Source organism: Leptosomus discolor, chromosome Z (genome assembly GCF_034619465.1).
Source record: "Leptosomus discolor isolate bLepDis1 chromosome Z, bLepDis1.hap2, whole genome shotgun sequence".
Lineage (NCBI taxonomy): Eukaryota > Metazoa > Chordata > Aves > Leptosomiformes > Leptosomidae > Leptosomus > Leptosomus discolor.
Genome location: NC_141419.1, coordinates 4455486 through 4475907, shown reverse-complemented (window position 1 = coordinate 4475907; position 20422 = coordinate 4455486). Strand labels below are relative to the sequence as shown.

Genomic DNA, 20422 nt, shown 5'->3' with positions numbered 1-20422 from the left:
GGCAGCTCCTCACCCCACAACAGGGACTATCTCAAGCATCAACTTCTGTTAAAGCATTAACTTTTCTTAAAGAAGCTTCCAAACCAGAGGAGTCAAAGTTAGTTTATTTACTATTTATTTTTACAAAACATGAGTCGAACCGATTGCTCCCAAAACCACACAGCAGCCTGTTGACTTTTCTTCACAAAGAGGGGTGAGCCCCGGAGCCAGGCGTGCCGCGCTGCTGCCTTCCGGAGCTCTGAGCAGTCCCAGCCTCCTCCACTAACTCCACAGTTCACTCACTGCCTCCCACAGCCAGCCTCCAAAGGCCGGTTTTAAAGCGACCTAAACCAAACCACCAGCCAGCCCTAAGTCCAGTTCAGCAGTAAAGCCAGCGGGAGCAAAGCCGCTCGAGCACGGCGCTTCCACCAGTGACAACGGCGATGGCGTCACACGGGGCAGTGGGGTACACATCCAACATGGGCTTCCCGGGGCAGTTGTTCTGGAGGCCCTGAACTGGGCCCAGCCTGGACAGGAGCGGTTCCAGGGTAAAGGTGCACTTTCAGAGTGACACGGAAATTACTTTCTCTGTGGTGACAGCAGGGCAAGAGGAAGGTGAACCTGGCAATAACCACTTGCAGGACACGGCCGACTTACTACCCAACACAGGTCTAACACTTGACACGCTGAGAAGCCAGTGCAAAACTAAAGTTTATTTACTTGAAGTAAACAGTTACACAATGTAAATCAAGTGTTCAAAATAACAGCTACTGAACTATGGTTTAGAAAAAGTTACCCACCTGTAAGTTCTAGTCCATTAAAGCAATACAAAATATTTACAAATATACACAAGATTCCCACCTGTGGCTTCTGGATCACTGTGCTCTGTATCTGAAAGAGAAACCTAAGATTCCAAAATTAAGATCTCAAAATAAATACTCCATATTAACAAGTCTTCAACCTGATCAGAAAATTGCAGATCTCACTATTGAAGTGTGCATAATGCTGCAGTCAGGAGGCAGTAAAGAAAAAACAAGCTAGCGTGCCCGGAACGGAGCACTTTTAGGTGAGAAGTTTAAAAATGTTTTCTTCTCCTCCTTCTTGACAGGCACCCACTGCCCATAGGGACTTCCCTTCCTCTCATCTTCTCTTCCCAGAGAAACTGCCGGTTCTTTAACAACATGGCTCGCTGGCTTCTGTAGTACTGGTTTTGCCATTGTATTCTGGAAAAAGAAACGGCTTTTAGAAATGCTGGATCAACAAGGGATGTACTGAGGCCCGTCAGCCTCAAGGGGTTGATCTGTACTGGTACGAGATGTTCTCATACACGTCACTGACACAGCATTCAGGGAAGGTGCTTTTCCTTAGCTCTGCATTATTAAAATATATCCAAACAGGCACTTGAAGTAAGTTCTAGCGTAAACCAGTTTTGGCAGACTTTTTCGAGTCTGCAGTACCGATGTTCAACAGTATCAGAGGAGTTGAAACATCAGCATCTATTTTAAAGACACTGCTGTAGCGTGTTTACAGTCCTCTACTGCTAAAGGACTGCTCTAACTCCGCTAGGAAAGTAATTACTAAGCCATTACATTCAACTTGTCACTATTAGTAAGATCTTTCCTCTCACAACCAATGCTGGGGAAAGCCTTACACAGGAGGGATGAGGTACAGGACTTCCATCCTGGGAAACCACACTTACGTTAGGACTGAAAGAAATGCTTCTCTGGATGGTTGCTCTCTCCATTCCACTCTTGGCGTCTTCTGCCAGGCTTCTGGGTTGCTAGAGAAGAGCAGACAGGGCTTAAGTGGGAGAACACATGATTCCATGCAAGTTATGGCAGTTACTAGAGAGTATGAACTTTCTGGTAGAGCTCTTTCAGGTATTTACATCAAAAGTAGCTGTAAGCTACTAAATACGCCAACAGATCAATGTTGAAGTCAATTTGGAAAGCATTCAGCATTTCTATCAATGTCACTGTGCCAATTCACATGTGACCTGATCTCCATGCCCCAGTTACAGACTTAAAAGGATTCAAATGATCCAAAAGCATGGACTGACAGACAATGACGTGTCATGATACAGTAAGGTGCATTCAATTCGGCATATCCATCCTGCACAGCTTTGGATAATGACAATAAACTTATCTGCAAGTGATGCAGGCCTCTTCTTCTGTACTCTCTCAACATCTGGAATATATTGCATATATTGTGAAAGGGATGCCTGTACCATTTGTCTAAAACCCTCAGTAAATTTACTTCCATTTGAAACAGCAGTAGCTGATCGATGTAACAGTTACCGCAGTTTTGTATTTACCACGAATCAGGTTAACACACCGTAACAGAGCCAAACTAAAATTCAAATTCAGTTTAAGCGGCTCAAGTTTCTCCCTCCCTTAAATGCACAGCAGCTATAGCCCACAAGTCCCTTAATTACCAACAGATTTTCTTCATCATGTCTGGAACCATAGTCATGATTTCTATAAGACAGAAATAAAGTATGTAAAATGCATTGTGTGCTTGGGTATGTAAGTTCTGGGAAACAGTTTGTTGTACATGAAAAGCTTTTAACAGTTAAAAGGGTAGAAAGATTTAATCTTTTAAAAAAAATCCACACTATTTGCTAGGTTTGGTAAGGAGACTCCTTGTTTTAGGTCAAAACCACAAAAACTAGTCCAAGTAATGGGCAATACCCCATGAGAAGAACAACTCAAAAGAACAAACTACATTCACCTCTCCTTCCCAACCTACCATTGCTGGAAAACCTGCGTGTACTCATGGATCAACCACCTCTTCGGAGTCCAGAGTACGTGCAGCTTAATGCAAAGTCTACAGTGGTTTCTACAGTAGTTTTTAGCGTTCTGGTAAATCTGAAGTTTTTGTTCAAGGGTTTGAATTCATAATCACAAAGTCCACAGTTAAAAAGCTCTAATGCAGCCATGCAGGTGACAAATTTTAAAAAGCATTTACCTTTTCCTTGAGAGTACTCCAGTTCATACTTACCTCAGCTGACTCTCCAGGATCTTCACGCTCTTGTTTTTCATTTTTGATCTCTTTGGAAGGAGTAAGGATCTTCAAGCTTGCTGGCAAGACTATGTTATCTGTTCCCAGAGCTTTTGCAGCATTAGCTTTTGCAATTTCCAGGAGCTCCCTCTTGTCTACAAGAGGAAAAAAACCTGTCACTCTTTACATTTAAATCAACACATACCTACTCATGCAAACCTAAAAACTGCAGCTTTACTATCACTGCACCTACATAAGCATCAACTCTGATGGATTTGCATCAGAACTTGGGAGATTTAGCTTCAGCTGAATTGCAAAGAATATGCTCTGAACTACCTTTTAAAATACATTTTTATAACCACACATAAATTTTCTTCCGTACTGGCATTATCAGTTATGCTCTATAAAGCAAGGAAGCAGATGAGAATTTGACTGGTTAAAATAAATATAAATTGTGTGTTCTGATGTCCTCACACAACAAGAGTCTCAAAAAAAAAAAAAAAAAAGAGTACCTTTTTCACTCAAATGGAGAGGTGACCTGCTCCGAGATCTTGTCCGCGACCTGCTTCTCCAGCTCCTGTAAGCCTCAGGATATACTGTGCGCCCAAATCCATAATACCTTCGGCCTCTTGAACGTGACCTGCTTCTCGAATAGGACCTTCTATAGTACGATCTTCCACGAGACCACGACCTACTGCGTGATCTGTACCTCGGAGGAGAGCGGTGGTACCTCCTGTAGTGTCTGGCATGGTACCGTCCTCGGTACCTCATGTAGCCACGGGATCTCGAACGACTTCTGGAATATGAACGTGAGTATCTTCTGTACCTTCGGGAACCGTTCCTTCTAGCCCAGGACCTTGATCGTGATCTGGAACGGCTCCAGCTTCTGGAGGAAGCTGAAGAGGAACTACTTGAACTGGACCGTGAACTGCAAGAGGATCTGCTAGATGACCTTGTTGATGACCTGTCGTAACTTCTCTTGGATCTCAAAGGAGATTCTCTTTTCTTCGGTGAGCTGAGGGTTAAGTCATCCATGAAGCCTGTCATATCATCAGTTTTCCTGACCACCGTTTTCTCCGTGCAGGTACTTTCAGAAGCTGGTTCTGTTTTTATGGTTGTTCTGTAATACCCGGTCTCTGTTCCTGTTGTGGGTGGGGAGGGGGAAGTTAATCATTTACGTGCATCAAGTCATTGTCACAGCAACAACAAACACTATGACACACAGGCAAAAAGTTCAAAGATAAATTAAACACACCAACAATTCTCATCCAGTTTATCAGCATGTTTTGCACATGACAATTTTAACGTTTCATCATTTCCTCTCCTGTGGTCAGTCTTCTACACAAAATAAAAAAAAGCTTCAGTTTCAACCATCAGTAGTTCTGCGGGGAATTTTGAAGGGAGGTTTCTTTGTGTTTGAAGTTTAATACCCTTTGTTTGCTAGGTAAGCACACACCTTTTGTGAAAAGGAGATGAGTTAATACCTTTTTTCCACCCTCCAAAAAGAATTTTCAAGGTATTTTATCTTCAATCTATTTTAAATGCAGCCTTTTGTATCTACAATGCAAAATAACTATTTGCCTTCCAGACTAGTACAAACTGAGTGTTTCTTTTGCAGGTCTATGGAGGTTAAGATTAACTGTTTTCCTCCAACAGGAGAAAAAAAAAAAAAAAACCTTCAAGGTACAAAGCAGCTGCTTCAAGATCTTGACCGTATTGCATTACAAAACTATCTGCACAAAACTCCACACATCCCAGCAGCGTATGTAGCAGGCTGCTACTAAAAACATTCTACATAACTAGTGAAAAACACAGCTAATGATTCACTGGATGTGGCTCGTAAAGGATGTAACACTTGTTACGTTTCTATATTAATAATTAAAATGGCTGTCCCTCTTGTGGCAGCCATTTTATATCTACAAAGGTTACTGTATTCTAGGGTGTAAATACCTCATCTCCATTGCTTAAGCCCCAAATTATGTCACCGCTTTACAGTCTAAGGAAGCTTGCTTCACCACAAAGTTTCTATTCAGTGCTCGTTGTAAACCGAAATTACCAAATAGATCTCAAAACCGTACTGAAATCGATTAAGAGTACTAACTTCTACACGAGTTTGTAAGAAGCATTCCCCTTGCTGCTACTGAAGCTCAAGTTTCACTACATCACCTCTAAACACAGGCCAAGGTCACAAGCGCTATACAAAGCACAGCTAAGAGCAAACAACTGATTAACTCTGATCTCAAACACCGCCCCTCCTCCCATCGCTAAGCTACCTAGACTTCACTGTTTATCCAACAGCGCACGTACTGGGCACATCTCACGTATTCTCACACGACTGGCCCGCACCCCGCGGACGGGTCCCCTCCGCCCTCACGTTAAAGGGCTCAATTAAGGAACGCCATTTCGCGCCAGAGGCTGTTCAGGGGCACTTACCGCTGGGAGCCGCCGGACACCCACGGTGCTGGTTCCCATGAGACACCGAGCCGCTTCTGCAATGAAGCGAGACGTGAATAACGTACCGCCCTCCACCCCGCGAAAAGCGCGCCACAGCGACCCGCCACCCCCCCCCCTCCCCCCCGCCCAACAAGTTCAACGAAAAACGAGTAACGGCCCTTCCCACCCCAAAAAAAACCACCGCTTTCTACGAGCGCACCCCCGCCCGCGGCTCCGCGGAGCTGCCCCCGCGGTACCCTGCGGCCGCCCCGCCAACTCACCGGCTCCAGCCAGCCGGGCTCCCCCCGCACGGATCCTGCTCCAGCGGCGACGCCTGAGGAGACAGCCCCGCTTCGTGAGTCACCCCCATAGCGACCGCCCAGGCTCCTCCACCCAAGAAACAAGCCGCGATACAGCCCCGGCGGGACGCAGCCCTAAGAGCACCCGCCCGCTCCCGCCGCCCGGCAGCGACTGAGGGCAGCCGAGAACCTTCCAGAAGCCCCCGCCGTTACGCAACAGCGAGCCAGAGCGCATGCGCACTGACAGCCACCGCCCCCGACCCCCACCCCCTCCGCCCTAGTACTACAGCCCATGCGCAGAAGGCTCTGTTTGGGATACCCCCCGCCTGCACCCAGTGCGCCTGCGCGCGGCCTCCCCGTCTCATGACTCTGCCGGAGCGCATCAGCTGAGCGCCGCGCATGCGCAGTGTGCGCGCCTCGGCGGCTGGCGGCGGTGCGGGGCTGCTGCGCGCGCGCGCCGGTGAGCCGCCGGCCCACGGTCGTTCGCCGCCCTCAGGTGAGCGGGGCCGCGGCGGGAGCGCTCCCGGGCCGGGCGGGACGCTGGGCCGGCGCCTTCTCCCCCTCCCGGATGGCCGCGGCCCCGCCGGATCTCCGCGGCCTCAGGCGCGGGAGGGCGACGGCCCCCCCTCCCGGCTCCCAGGGCCGGGTGCGCTGAGCGGCAGCGCCTTCGCCTCTGAGGCCGTCTCGCCTCGCCAGCGGTGTCCCGGGTGGGTGTCGGGGGTGAGGCTCTGTCAGCTGCTCTGCTCGGTGGTCCCTGGGGAAGGGGGCACTGGCTGTGGGGTTTTCAGGCAGTTTTAACCAGCCTCGCACGGTGTGATGGCTTTCCGCTTGGAAAGAAACGTCCCTTTTCCCGTTCCAGTTCTTCAGAGCGCTGAAAAATGTCAGGTTTTCTTGAGAACTTGAGGTGCTCGGAGTGTGTTGACTGGGGAGAGAAACGAAACACGATCGCTTCTGTTGCTGCGGGAGTGCTGGTACGTGCAACTTCTCTTGCGCTGCTTTCGGGCTGCTTAGATGTAGTCAGCTGCCGACGAGCTAAAAATGGTGAGCTGTTTGGGAGGAAAAGGAAGAGCTGTGATAAGGTGTCCTTGTATGTAGCGGCAGAATTAACGACAAAATCTGTTCCGGGTGCTTGCATCCACGTGTTACTCTCGTTTCACAGCTTCTACCCGTGTGATGACCATTGGGAGTAGGTAAATCTTTGGCTTTGCATTTAACCTTGTTCCTAAGCTGATAGTTAACGCTAGCAGTTGACTGTGGGTTGGAGACTGTGGGAATGATTTTATATATTAACATTTCTTTTTCTAGAGTAATCTTATATATTGTTAAAAGCTCTGTGTCTGTGTTTTAAGCTATTGGGCTCTTCTTTTCTATAAGTTTTTTACAGGTTGGTGGATAATCATAGATGCAGCTGTAAAATACCCTAAAGTGGAAGACTTCAACCATTCATACCATGCTTGTGGGGTTATAGCCACTATTGCATTCCTAATGTAAGTGTAATTTCTTGATCAGAGTACACACTAACAATAAAGTTACTATCTGAGTATCTTTCTTATCTTTGTTGATATTTAAAGTAAGGAATCATTTTTAAAAAATTACACGTGTAGTACAGGTTCAAGTCTTATTACTCTTTGGAGAAAAGCTTTTTAAGTTTTAGCCTTGGCCTTCCTTAAAAAAAATAAAATACCAAAACCCACAACATCATCCTTTTTTATACAGGTTTCTGAGAAGTTTCTCCTGTTGGTTTGTAAACACTTACCTCTTGCTTTACCTATATTTACCCAGTTTTATCCTGTTTTGCTCATACAGGATCAACGCAGTGTCTAATGGACAAGTGCGGGGTGACAGTTACAGCGAAGGCTGTCTGGGACAAACAGGTACGGTGGTGCAGGCTGTTGTGTAGCCACAGATCTGGGAAGCCTTTAAGTCTTGGAGGAGCTGTAAGAGCTGCACCAGTGCAGGGGTGGCAGCTGCGCAGCTCTGGTGTGTGACAGAAGGGGCTCTGAAAGGTGCTGGAAGCGACACAAGTCTGTACTTGGACGCAGGCACAAAACATCCCCCTCTCTTTTCAAGGTGCTCGGATCTGGCTGTTCATTGGTTTTATGATGGCTTTTGGATCTCTGATTGCTTCCATGTGGATCCTTTTTGGGGGTTACGTTGTTAAAGGTAAGATACAGCATGGAGTGGGACCTGGTCCATTTTTGAACGTTTAAAGTGTTTTAAATGACCCTGCCCTGTAAGGGGTCCCTCTAACCCGGCTCCTTCCCACCGCTTCACAGGGCGTAGACTCCGAATGTTCGTGTCTAAATGGCACTGGTTGTCTCTGCTCACATGGTGCGATGTAGTGTTTCTGGAATGTCAAGAGATGGGATATGCCTGCAAATGACTTCCAAAAAGTTTATGGAGATGTTTTTTCTTTTGTTAGAAAAACCAGTAGTGTACCCAGGAATAGCTGTGTTTTTCCAGAATGCGTTCATCTTTTTTGGGTAAGAGTGTCTTCCTTTGTTTCTTCTCTAATTCATTTTTAATTATAAAAGCTGAAACTTACTGTAATCTCTTAATCTCTTTTTTTTTTTCCTTAAGTCCTGTTTTGTAACTAGACTTGTGTGAATACACTGCTGGTAAAGGCAGCAGATCTCTGGGATCTGCCTGCGTAGGCTTTATTGCAGGGCCAGGAACTGGAGTTACAAATACAACTTGCTCCCTGAAATCACGTCTTTAAAACAGTAGCTCTTGATTTGCTCCGTGGTATACTCATGTCCCTTTATTCTGTTTTAAACAGAGGCCTGGTCTTCAAATTTGGTCGCACGGAAGATTTGTGGCAATGAACGCGCCCCTGGAAGTGCATTGGCCACGTTGGTTTTTTAAGGGCACACTCCCCAACTTTTGTAAAACCATTTTGTAAACGGTGACCTTCAGTTGTGTCTAAAGATGAATCAAGGAAAACTTAAATCATAGCACTCAAAATTCCGGTCCTATTCTGTTTAGTTTTTTTACTCTTGTATGTTGATTTAAATGTTGTATGTCTTTGACAATGTAAAATGGCAACAAGTAACGATGGCAGCCACTTTTATGATACGACGTTTGCTACAAGTAAATAGTATAGTGGAAAATGGATGTATTTAACCAGCTGTTTCTATGACGTTATTTACAATCCAAGACTTACTAAAAATGCTTTAAAACAACTTTTTAACATATATTTATTAAATATTTACTGTATCTGGACAATATAACCATTTCTTCAATTTCAAAACTTACTGGTGTCTGCCTTTTCTTGCATAATTTAGAACTGCGCTGCTTCGGGATCTTTGTTTTCCCTTCCCTGAATGTTTAGTTTATCCTGTGGCGATAACGAGGTCGTCTCTGGTCAGTAACAACTTACTGTTGCTGTGGATGACGTAGAGGCCCAAGTACAAATTACGTAGTGGCTCTAGATGGAAGTAGCTCATCCCCAAAGCTTGCTGTCAGCTCTCTTCTACCTACTGTGGAAACAAGGGCAGAGTAGGCTTCAGGTCAGAGTTCCCTTGGGCAAAGAGCGCTCCTCAGACCAGGGACAGTCACTGCCAGGGAGAATTTTGATCCTGGATCTGCCCTGTCCTCTGCACTCACCGAGGCTACTTGCTCACGAAATCAGTGATAAAAGACGTGGGGAAAAGGGAGGGCATAAAGTACTATTTCTAGCCCTCCTGCTAGAAAACAGCCGTTTGTGTGGCAGAAGTTATGTTTGGTTGGTTGCTGGAAAGTTTCATTGCTTGAAACCTGTCTCACAGTTCTTTATCTGCAGCGATCTACTTTGCTTCATCCCTCATGAAGGAATTGAGGCCAGCGTGCAGTACCGCAGTCATCATCAAAGAACTCCTGCCTTGTCTCCAATGTGATGCTTTTCCTCATTACTTCATCTTTAAGCAAGTGTGCTGAATAAATAAAAACAATCCAATTTTGGCTTTTTTTATTAGGTATTTCTGAAAGAGTTTTTCTACGTCAACTAGTTTGAAACAAACAAGAAACGCTGAGGATCACAATCCAGGTAAAACCAAGGGCTCGCTTGCACAGAGTCAGCCCGATCAGGCCCTCGCACATGCACCAAAGTGTCTTGGAGAAAACCAGCTCAGCGTAAGGCACGTGGGAAATGGGGGCTCAGCCTTGGTACCGAGGACTGTTCCCCCAGTCTCTCCAGTTGTCCCCACCTTGAGGGCAGCCAGAGCCTTCTGGGCAGCTGCCCCCGTGGTGGCGCAGACTGTCACCGCGCAGACAGGCTGTTCTGAGGTTTGCTGCCAAATCTCAAATATGAGTAAATACCATTTCAGGGGCACTGTCCACAAGCAGAACAATTCAGCTTCTTGCCATTTGAGCTTCCAAAGAGCTAGCCCGAGCCAAGTCATTGCAGATTTTCATTTACACAGCCAGATAACTCTTGAAGAGTTCAATCTGGCAAGATGTGGAGTTCTGGCCCTGATCCAGCTCACTCATCAAATCCTTGCTTAACAAGGCCTTCAACAGAATTAATTCAGCTTAAAAACAGGTACTTTAAAGCTTTGCTAGTTAAGAATGAGTATGTACTCCTTGAAAAAATTATACTTCAAAATACATATTTTGACTTTTAAACTTGGGAGCTAAAAATAGTTTAAAGTTTCCAAGCATTTTGACTGATAAGCCATTACAGCAACAAATGTACACGGCCTACAAAAAATATTTAAGGTGAGACCAACAAAGCAGAAAAGCTAAATACATTGTAAGTTTGCATCTGTAAATTTACACCCTGTATCTTTCAAGAGTAACTACAACAGTTTATTACTAATTTTTTTGTGTGTCCAGTGGGTTGGCTTTTTCAAGCCTGAGAATTGACACTTAAGGGCCCTTTCAACCCGTCGTAGCTGTTCATTTTCTCTAGTGACAAAGAGGAAAATCTTATCTTGGTCAAATCTGTCATCTGGGTTCCTCCATTCAAAAGCCAACAGCCAAACGGGGAAACTGTGAAGACAAACATTCTTGTATAAGAACATTTTACGCACCAAATCGCCATACAAAAAAGGCAATGGAAAACCTTATTAGAAGCTTATTTTTGACCATTTCTCTTTCCTGTAATTCAGATACAGCATCATGTTCAGCACCTAAAGGTGCCCAAGGCCTGTGTTTGTGCATCAGACTGAGTCACAGCCACGCTGCACCCATGAAGGCAGCTCGGTCTGGTTTCATAAAAAGCACCTTCCACTCACTGGCTTCTAAAAACGCCTCTTAGATGCCGCTCAGGTCTCCTCGGGGACTGTGTACGAAGCACAGCGGCCAGGGCTGTCAGTCCCAGAGGATGTCTGAGCACCTGAGATGACTTGTTACAAAACAAGGTGGTTTCAGGCTCAGCCCTGGGACCACCAGCGGCTCTGACAATCCCGGCTGGAGACTACGCGCATCTGTAATGTTCAGGCTCTGAAGCAACTGTGGGAACAGCTCAGCCATTTCAAACAGGGCATCCAAAACACACTGTGAAATGGAATTATCCCTTTCTTTTTCTTTTAAATTCAAATACCTAGAGTTCTTCACCAAGGTCAACAGCATGCTATATATACTCCCACGCAGGTAATTTTACATTGAAACTTACCTCCCAACAAAACTGGTCATCAAAGTGCTTTGATACAGGGATGGTCTTAAACAGTTTAAGGTTTAAGATTAAACCTGTTTGTAAAAACACATATAAACATATACATCAGGGAAAGGAGAAGATTGTGTGTAACTGGAGGTTTCTTAGGAACATGCATCCAAATGTAACGTAGATCAAAATACAAATTCAGAACTAAATACTTCAGGAGAGCCCCTTGGCTCAAGTTGTCTTCAAATACAAAGAGAGAAGCTTGCCAGCATCGAGCCTTCTGTTACTAAAAATTAATTACTCTAGGTAAAACCCCATTAAACAGCCTGCCAGACTCTAAAAATACATCAAAAATTATTAACTTCTTGCATGAAAAATGCCTGTGATTTTAAAGTGATCGGGTTTGTCAGCACTGTTGGCTTGGGATTTCAGATGGAAACATCTAGATTTTTAAACAATTGGTTAAATACCAAATGAATTATTATTTTAGCCAAATGTTTTTTAAAAATCTGCTTGATTAGCCCAACTTCTTAATTATTCTTAAGGTAATGCCAAGGTTTCAGATCAGTTAAAGCACAAAAAAAAATCATTTCAGAGTATATTTCGCAGCAATTTTCATCTGCCATTTCTATTCTACTCAAGACAGAATTAGCAGCTATAGAAAACCAGCAGCTGCCACAAACCAGAATGTCACATGGGAAACACGTGAGCTCTGATGATCCCGAACCACGAGTGATCAAAGGCCTAGTGCTTGGCTGATGCCAGCGAGCTTCTGACGTTCATGAAACTTTGCAGATTCTTACCAACTGGCCTAAAAAGTGACAAGCTCTAGGTAGCATTTTGCTGTCACTAAGACAATACCCAAACGTAAAAATATTTTCATTCTCACACATCTCCTGTCTGAAATTTGAAGGCAGCTGTTAAGCATCTGTTAAAATAAACTTCACCAATGAAAGAATGGTGCTACTAGGTCATTCATGTTGAATACATCTCTTCTTCAAAAGGCTGGCTTTGAAGAGTCCCTGGCATTCATTTTTCCCACGGCTTCTAGAAATAATTTGCCCAAAGAAACACACGCCAGAGCCCCAGTTAAACCGGCCTCGTCCTGCAAAGGGTTGCACTGGCACGACAGCAGTTGCAGTAAGATGACCTACCCCTTGCCCCGAGGAAATGAGGAAGGTGTTACTGACCTGTAATAAAACCTGTTATCAAGGCAACACTGATGGTCAGGCAGAAGGTACCAACTTCAATTATGACCAAATAACTCAGTCTGAAAAGCAAAAGTGATTCACCTTTTACAGCTGCTGAATTCAGCGTGAAGGCTGTGAATGACTCTCTATATACACAACATTCTACATCAAAACCTCTCATAAAAATCCAGTAAAATCTCTCTGCAGCTGCAGTTAGTTGTTTTAAGACGTCCTATCGGAAGCCTAATAGATACTTCAGAGGACATATTTTGCCCTTAGAAACCATCATTGTGGTACTAAAACTATATTAAATGTATTTGTTTCAATAAGTACATGAGAAGAAGCATAAGGCCCTTATGCTGCACTGTGATTCATTCCTGCATAAACTGAGAAAACCAGAGAACTTCTTGTACGACACGACACGAGCTTGATTTGCAAAAACGAGATGCCAGTGCCAGATCAAAACAACCGAAGGAGAATATCCTTAACTGAGCCCTTTAGCTTTTGCAGGGTATCTCCCCAAGTATATTTTCCAGTTCAGTGTCCAGACTGGCTTTATTCCAAACTGGCATTCTTGCCCCTGACTCAGAGTTAAAGTCTCACCCAAAAAGAAAAGCTGATTTCTGCCCCCACTCTGTATTAGCATTCAAAGCTCCCCAAAACACATCACAAAAGCCAAAATGAATCTTGGAAGGAAGCACACCCCCAGCCTTCATCTCCTGTATCTGCTGTATTTAATGTCAAATACGAAAAGAGACAGAAAACAGGACCAAAAGCTAATATTAAAGTTCGGATCCAAAGTCAGCTCAACTCTGGAAGTCTTTTTCACTGACTTTTTTGGACTTCAGAGATTATTTTAGGTTATCTGGTATAAAACAATTTATGTGTGACGATGTTCAGGCTTTCTGTATGTATGAGAACTCTTCTCAGAGCCCACTACAATAATGATTACCTAAGCTTATTACTTAATTGCAAGAATTTATGTACCTTGGTAAATCAGTCCAGTTTTTCATTACTAAAAGAACGACCTGGGCAAGAGCTCCAAGCACACCAGGCAAGCCAAAAGTGAAATGAGTTCCAGCGGTATCACGAATCTTGAAGGTAGCATTCAAGCATCTCTGGGAAGAAGAAAAGGTTTCAGTGATACACCGAAATGCAAGTTGATAATAGCACATTGTCTGTCTCAGACCTAGAAATGAACTTTGGTCTCGCAAGTCGCAATCCTGCGCTTTGCTCCAAAGACATCACATTTCCTAGCTTTAACCTCTTTGACAGAGAGGTTTCCCTTGAGGTATCCTACATTGGAAAAGAAGTTTATACAGCTTATAAAAAAAAACAATTCCAGGTTTTGAGTATTACCTGTACACAGCAAGATCCTAATATGGTTACCACAGCAGCAAGCAGACCCAAAACCATTGCAATCCAAGGATACTCGATACTGTGTGCTGCGTAACCGACAGCTACCCCGCCAGCTAGTACTGCACTGCGGATATGAGCCTGTAAAATAAAACAATAAAAACACGCAGTGAGAATTCAGTCATCCCTTACAGCAGCCCAGTACCATAGATTGCCAGTCTCACGCAAGTGCGAACTCGTTAGCGTGAATTTGGGCCTCTGTATACCATAAATTACAATCTGAGAACATAATTTCTAAGTTACTGTTCTGCTTGGGAGGCTGTTGATGACCGTCAGGCTGAAAACCTGGACTGGTTTTTACTTAATAGCTATTATAGTTTCAGTCTATTACTGAGAAGAACAGAAAAATGTCTTCTCCATCCAGTGATTTTCTCTCATGTCTTACCATTCTGAATTTTCCATCCTCTGTGATCAGAGCAGACAACACGAAGGCAGTTACAGCACTCGCTGCAATGGCAAAGTAGGTGTTGAAGATTGCTTTGCTCTTGTCGTTCACAGCTAGCACAGAATTGAAGCTCGGCCAGAATACCCAGAGAAAGAGAGTACCTTGGAGACAAAGACAAGCAGCTCTCATTGCCTGCTCTAAACCACGGCGAATCTATCACTGGCTGTCTCCGAAGGGCTCCAGCCCACATTTTGTATTCCCTATAATTCCCACTTTGTAAACAAAGGATAACAATTCACAACGCAGACAGCCCTGAGAGCTACCTGCTAAGTAAGTCCACTTTGGAATGTCTTTTACCTTGGCTGCCAGTACAACTGTCTTGCCTCCTGACAGGGTTTGAAGAGAAAAAGAGGATGAACTGGATCATAAGAACAGAATCCTCTGTACCTCTGTCTACTAGGATTACCCCAGAGGAGGGCTAAAGACCGATAGCTGAGGTGATCATGCTTCACCAACTCAGCTATACACAGCTTATCCTCCTCCTTATTTGTGAAAGAGTTACCTGGCAAATAGCTACTCCATGATATATGGGTCCAAAAGAACAATTCACTCTCCTCCTGTAAGATCACTGCAATGTCCCACTTCCATGACCACAGAGGCTTCGCTAACAATAGGAATGAAAACAGGTTCTTCTGCTTTTATGACCTGGGCCCTAATAGTCAGCATTCAGGAATCTCAGCCTCTCTAAAACAAGCTCACTGCTGGGCAGGACACATCTTCTCCTGTGTGCATATGGATACATATGCATAGACCAAATTCCAACCAGCAGAGGGAAGTAGGTGGCCTCACACGAAGTCAAGCCGGACCACACTCGGCAATCTGTGCCGCTGCTCCCGGCGCTGCGCGTAGCTCTAAGAGCACAGACAACACCACAATCAAGCAACAGTTTATTTTGCCTTGCCTAGTCATTATTTTTTGCTGTCCAGTCAACTTCCATAGCTAATGTTGTCTTCTCCATGCCACAGAGGTGCCAGACCCTCGTGCAATTCACCTGACAGGGAAATTTGAGGTATTCCTGTCCAAGTCAATTCAGAAGTGGCACAGGCATTGCCACTATAAAGCACAACGGTGAAATCCAGCTTCCAGCAACCCTGGCAGCTACTGCTTTTGTACAAGCTTATCTTGGCTCCTTGAAATCCAATTTCCATTGCTAATTTTCACCCTAGGTGATAACTGTGCCTCTCGGAGAAAAGAGGCCATTTGGCAATTCAAAACCTATGGCAGCAGCAAGGACTGGTGGAATGATCCGTACTACAACAATCTTATTCCCATGATTAGGTAGTTAGTCAGTCATCAAAAAAAAAAAAAAAATTAAGAATCTACTAATGCCACTGAAATATTCTTATGAGCATCTGCTCAGCTGTGGAAATAAAACAGTCACAGTATGAGTCCAAATATGGGTGACGACCTCAGCACCCTTCACACAGCCCTCGGAAGCAGGAAAAAGGAACTATGAGTACGTTACCTCAGGATTATTCAAGACATGTCAATATAATTACTCCAAATAGCAAGCACTTGGTTGTAGCAAGCTGCACTAAAACTATAATGAAGGCTTAACAGCATCTTGATGAGTCAGATTAAAATACCGATCTCCTCGAATTGTCCAGCAAAGCAAGAACTCCAGGGACTCAAAGGAGTAGCATTTAAATTTCTCTTTCCCTCAACTGGACGAAGACTGATAAGAATTAGACTCTGTGGGCTTTACAGAAAGATCCCAGTTCAGCTGGTGGCACTTACATAACAGAAGTCATGATTATAAAGAAACCAACTTGTTTCTTTAAGAAAAACAATGGAACTCCCATACATTCAGCCTACCATCACCCAGTTCCTTTCTCGTGTGCCTGTCTGTAACATATTCCCCACCCTTCATCAGCCTTTTATCTTTTCATTTACGTTACTAGGCAGGGACTGCCTTTTTATATCTCTGTACAGCACCTTGCCCTCAAAAAAACTGAGCCTTAGCCCCAGCTGGGAGCTGTAGGCACTACCAAAATACAAGTAATGGCCTCAACTTTGGTGCACAGGTCCCCTTACCAATACGCCTATACGTGACCAAAGGGGACAACCTAGCTGGGAGAAGGAATGGTTAAACTGGCACAGCCTTTATGCTGAGACTGATGAAAGCGAACTAAGCCACAGCCGCTGCAGGAGTGGCTTACGTGCCTGGTAGGAAACATGCTGAGACTCACCAACTCATTGTCAGAAACCACAGCAGCAGCAGTTTTCTATGCTTGGCTGCATTCAGACCTGCATTTTGGATGCAAAAGCTTCAGTGTGCTGTGGCCAGCCCCCCCCCAAACCTTCCTTATGTTCTCACTGCAACCTCTTCTTCCGACTGAGGCATTAAAGCAGATGCCTTACCCAACATTGACAGTAAATCCGACTGCGGGGTACTCGCATTCTTCTCAGACCTTGGTGGTGGCTCAGAGAAACGTGAGGCAGCTGCCACACCAAAGTAGGCTCCAAACAGGGGAACATACATCATGCTGATATTGTCTGGAACCTGTATCAATAGAATAATCAAATATGTGGTTTATTTCAGGCCATGGGAAGCCTTTGATGCAGTTCCTGATATAGTTGCTCATGCAAATTCTCCATAAGCAATTTATTTTCACAGTCCCTCAGTTTATGGATGAGTTATTTATGCGAGGTTGACCTATCTGAATTCAATGCAGCTCATAAACACACAATACAGAGAGTTTGGGGTATGTGCACGTTGCACATTAAATGCAGGTCTGACTCTGCTGTCCAGACTGGGCTGGTACACCATTCCTACTGGAAATCTTCCAGACTGAACTGACATAGGGAGGGGGTAAAGTGTAAAGGCAATTAGTGCCTCAGCATAGGTCAAGGCTGTCACTCGTGTTGGGGATGGTCAGGACATGGGCAAGGCCAAATGCACTACATCCCAGCCCATCGGATCAGCTCACCCTTTAAGGCCAAGAATACAGATACAGCCAATTATATAGATAGAGAGCATGCAGGAGTCGGAGTTCCATGTCCTTAGGTATAGTTCCAAAGTCAGACTTTATCTCTTAATGAAACCATAGACACAATCTAACTGAGATGAGAGAGAACACACTTATGTTCCTGTTAGCAGAGCACTAACAAACCACCAAAAGGCAACATTCCAAGGTCCAGTGAAATTTCCTCCCCGTGTGCCTGGAAATCGCACTACAGTACCTCCAGGAACGTTTTGTTGATCCATCTGCTCGTGTGGAAAACTATTATCTCCACAACTGTCATCAGAATTAGCTGCAGAGGATTAGCTTTCCCCAGAACAGCTCCAGTGGAGATGACCACAGCAGTCATACTCACAGAAGCCTTTGTTATTCTGCAATAAAAGAAAGAAAAAAATAATTCTGTATCAGGGCTGTGCCAGGGCCAATAAAGAAAGAATGACAGACCGTAAAATGTACTTAAAACCCCAAAGCCTTCTAAAACGTCTGCAAATATGGCCATATGACAAGGCATTATCACCCACAAAGCACAACCAGCAGATCGAGATTGTTCCAATTCGAACACAAACTAATCACCTTTTCAGATCATCTTCGTCTTGCCTTTGATGAAAGAAAACTAACAAATCTATCAGCACGGAGCACTGGACACCAAGTGCAACGATCAGGAGGTTGAATCCAGTGCTGCTAAACCCGTATCTTTTCAGAAACGTCAGGAAAAAGCCAAATCCAAAAATCACCATGTGGCTGACATCTTGAAAAGCTGCGTGACAGAAAAGACCAAGACAGCAGTGAAGTTGTTAATGCAGACCGGATTTCTGGTTAAATAAGTAAATAAATAAATATTTCACAATTAACTAAGAAGCCTTCAGATAAAAAAATCAGGTGCCATTATTATTTAGGACTTGTAAAGAATTCCAGAGCTTTCTTTCCAATCCATAAGCAATCAGAAGAACACCACCCTTGGCCCTGAAAATACCTTTACAAAGTGATCAGAATGGATGCCATAGGATGGGGGTTGAGGGCTCAAAAAGCAGAACAGAAATGAAGTACGTTTAGCAATGAAATTTGGGCATTCATTTTTCCTGAGGCACATTTAAAGAGCTTAAGTTGGACTTTTCACAGAGAGTTACTGTGAATTAGTGCCGATTCATTCCTTGAGGGCATCAGGGAAGAAATGAGTTACAGAGAAAAACCTGTATGATGTCCTCATCTGGGCAGAAGGGACAGAAATAGCAGTGGAAAGGGTTTAACATGGAGACAAGCACCGTTGCATAAAAGGTAGAGTCTGTCCAAGACAGAAGCTCTTGGGTCTGTAAGTGTCCCCCGGGACATGCCAACAGTCACATTCTCGTAGGGTTGTGCCAGCCTGCACCTACAGCAAAATACCAAACTGCATGTAAGCAGACCTCATTTTTCAAGCTATAAACCAGGGAGGGTAACACGAGAATGTAGTGAGGATTAATCAGCTCGTGTGTGCACAACACTGTAAATATGTTACACACTGTGGCCGTAGCATAATCTGCCAATACATTCCTTCGATCAATGCACAAAACACATCTTCAGGATATATTTAAAACCTTAATTCCACTGTATCCACCTCATTTATTTACATCACGGATTCAAATGGGAAATACTGCCATCCTGAATTCTTCCTTTGTAGCACAACACCACCTTCACACGCCAAGACCTCACAGAGGGAGGCACTTAACACAGCGCAACGCCTGCCCTCAGAAGTTTGTTCCGTTCATAGGAGTCAAGATCACCGCAACCAGGCAGCAGAAAACAGACCAACAATGCAACTCAGTATCACTCACATCTTCCTTCACTGTCATTGCTTTGATACAAATGAATACACACCACACATGGCAAGGCAGGTCCTTAAAGGGCAGCAAAAACATTCTACTTCTCGCTAACAAATACACAAACCTGCTGAGTCCCATCTCTATTGCACTGCAAAATAAAAGCAGGCGCTAACCCTTCCTTTCACAGCAAGGTTGCTGACCTTACCTGGGTAGGAGATGCTTGATCTGGACACCCCATCACCTGTGAACAAAAACTGAAAGAGGACGATGAAAACGACTTCCAGAAAAAAGATTAGCCACGGCACGCTGCTTCGGAAGTTGGGGTAATTAGAAGACATTGTGCACTAGATTACACTAAGCACAAACACATTAAAATTTTTTCCTATAAAAATGTTCCAGTAACCTCAAACCGATAGAAAACGAGGTGTGGGGGCGCAGGAATAAAAACCCAGAGAGATAAAAAGCCCAAGAGGCGTCAGCAAGGAACAGTTCCTTATCTGTGGCATGTCAGGAGCCCAAACTTACCACAACTGACATGGACTGAACTCAAAAAGTACTCATGAACACAGACGTATCAAGCCGTCAATACTGTAATGCCCCAGGATACCACCCATACAGCACTTGAGCGGCTCTGGAGCCTCACACATCAGGTAAATGGCAAGTAAAGAACAACAAGAGTAGAACATTTACGCAAAACCATTATTTATTTTCACTGCTCATACTCATCCTAGACCCAAGTCCCTTCATATGAAGGTCGGAGAAGGTCCCGTAGAGATTCTCAGTGTGATTCTCAGGTTGGCAGCTCTACGCCCATGTCTCACCACAAACCTTCTCGTACACGATGAATCCAACCCAACACCAGAGAAATGAGAATCTCTGGACACGTAAAGGAGATGGAGCATTTCCAACGCTACCTGTAAGATCAGTCTATTGTTCATAGTACGGCTACGGAAGCAGCTACAGCGAACACTCTGGAAGCCCTTGGTAACGCCCGGGCCGGGAAGTCACAGGCAGACAGCACTGTTCACAGTGCTGCAGGCTTCTAAGCGAGAATCAAACCACAGACCTACACCCTCCTGATTCTTTCTTTAATCCAGATCCAGCCTTCACCCAGAAGTGTATCAACAACTGTTGCCACATTGTGGCTACAAGGTACCGTTGCCTTAAGGGTTCTGAGCCTTTCCTTAAGGCACAGGCTTTTTTTTTTTTTTTACTTGTTGTTGTTGGTTTTTTTAAACCAGGAGCCACTAGAGTGAGCATTTGGGGCACATGAGCAAGGCATGGTGGAAGCTGACGATGCTCAGTATATCCCTGTGC

The 20422-nt window shown here is 44.5% G+C and overlaps 3 protein-coding genes and 1 long non-coding RNA gene across 7 annotated transcripts; 1 reads left to right on the top strand and 3 right to left on the bottom strand.

The window, feature by feature from the left end:
- Window positions 1–672: 672 nt before the first annotated feature.
- RSRP1 (arginine and serine rich protein 1) lies at window positions 673–5884 on the bottom strand. 2 transcript variants are annotated; one of them, XM_086479215.1, is made up of 6 exons: window positions 5694–5884; window positions 5413–5468; window positions 3492–4121; window positions 2980–3134; window positions 1679–1759; window positions 673–1202 (listed from the first exon to the last, which is right to left on the bottom strand). In XM_086479215.1, the coding sequence occupies exons 1-6, from the start codon at window positions 5780–5782 to the stop codon at window positions 1017–1019; spliced, it is 1197 nt and encodes a 398-aa protein (XP_086335341.1). In that variant the 5' UTR covers window positions 5783–5884; the 3' UTR covers window positions 673–1016. The 2 variants fall into 2 exon arrangements, with proteins under 2 accessions (XP_086335341.1, XP_086335342.1); XM_086479216.1 differs by having other exon boundaries at window positions 5413–5465.
- A 278-nt stretch (window positions 5885–6162) lies between these two features.
- On the top strand, window positions 6163–9650 carry TMEM50A (transmembrane protein 50A). Of its 3 annotated transcripts, none has more exons than XM_086480406.1 (7): window positions 6163–6207; window positions 6571–6682; window positions 7086–7198; window positions 7518–7585; window positions 7782–7874; window positions 8134–8194; window positions 8491–9650. In XM_086480406.1, the coding sequence occupies exons 2-7, from the start codon at window positions 6590–6592 to the stop codon at window positions 8534–8536; spliced, it is 474 nt and encodes a 157-aa protein (XP_086336532.1). In that variant the 5' UTR covers window positions 6163–6207; window positions 6571–6589; the 3' UTR covers window positions 8537–9650. The 3 variants fall into 3 exon arrangements, with proteins under 3 accessions (XP_086336532.1, XP_086336534.1, XP_086336533.1); XM_086480407.1 differs by lacking the exon at window positions 6163–6207 and adding an exon at window positions 6377–6418; XM_086480408.1 differs by lacking the exons at window positions 8134–8194; window positions 8491–9650 and adding an exon at window positions 7988–8127.
- On the bottom strand, window positions 8892–10108 carry LOC147413196 (uncharacterized). The gene is made up of 2 exons (XR_015184071.1): window positions 9318–10108; window positions 8892–9190 (listed from the first exon to the last, which is right to left on the bottom strand). It is a non-coding gene; the product is annotated as an uncharacterized LOC147413196 (long non-coding RNA).
- On the bottom strand, window positions 10109–19610 carry RHCE (Rh blood group CcEe antigens). The gene is made up of 10 exons (XM_009948577.2): window positions 19311–19610; window positions 17880–18063; window positions 17527–17677; window positions 16705–16846; window positions 14284–14444; window positions 13842–13979; window positions 13470–13600; window positions 12483–12562; window positions 11305–11378; window positions 10109–10679 (listed from the first exon to the last, which is right to left on the bottom strand). Exons 1-10 carry the CDS (start codon window positions 19441–19443, stop codon window positions 10653–10655), a joined length of 1221 nt encoding a protein of 406 aa, XP_009946879.1. The 5' UTR covers window positions 19444–19610; the 3' UTR covers window positions 10109–10652.
- Between the last annotated feature and the right edge of the window lie 812 nt (window positions 19611–20422).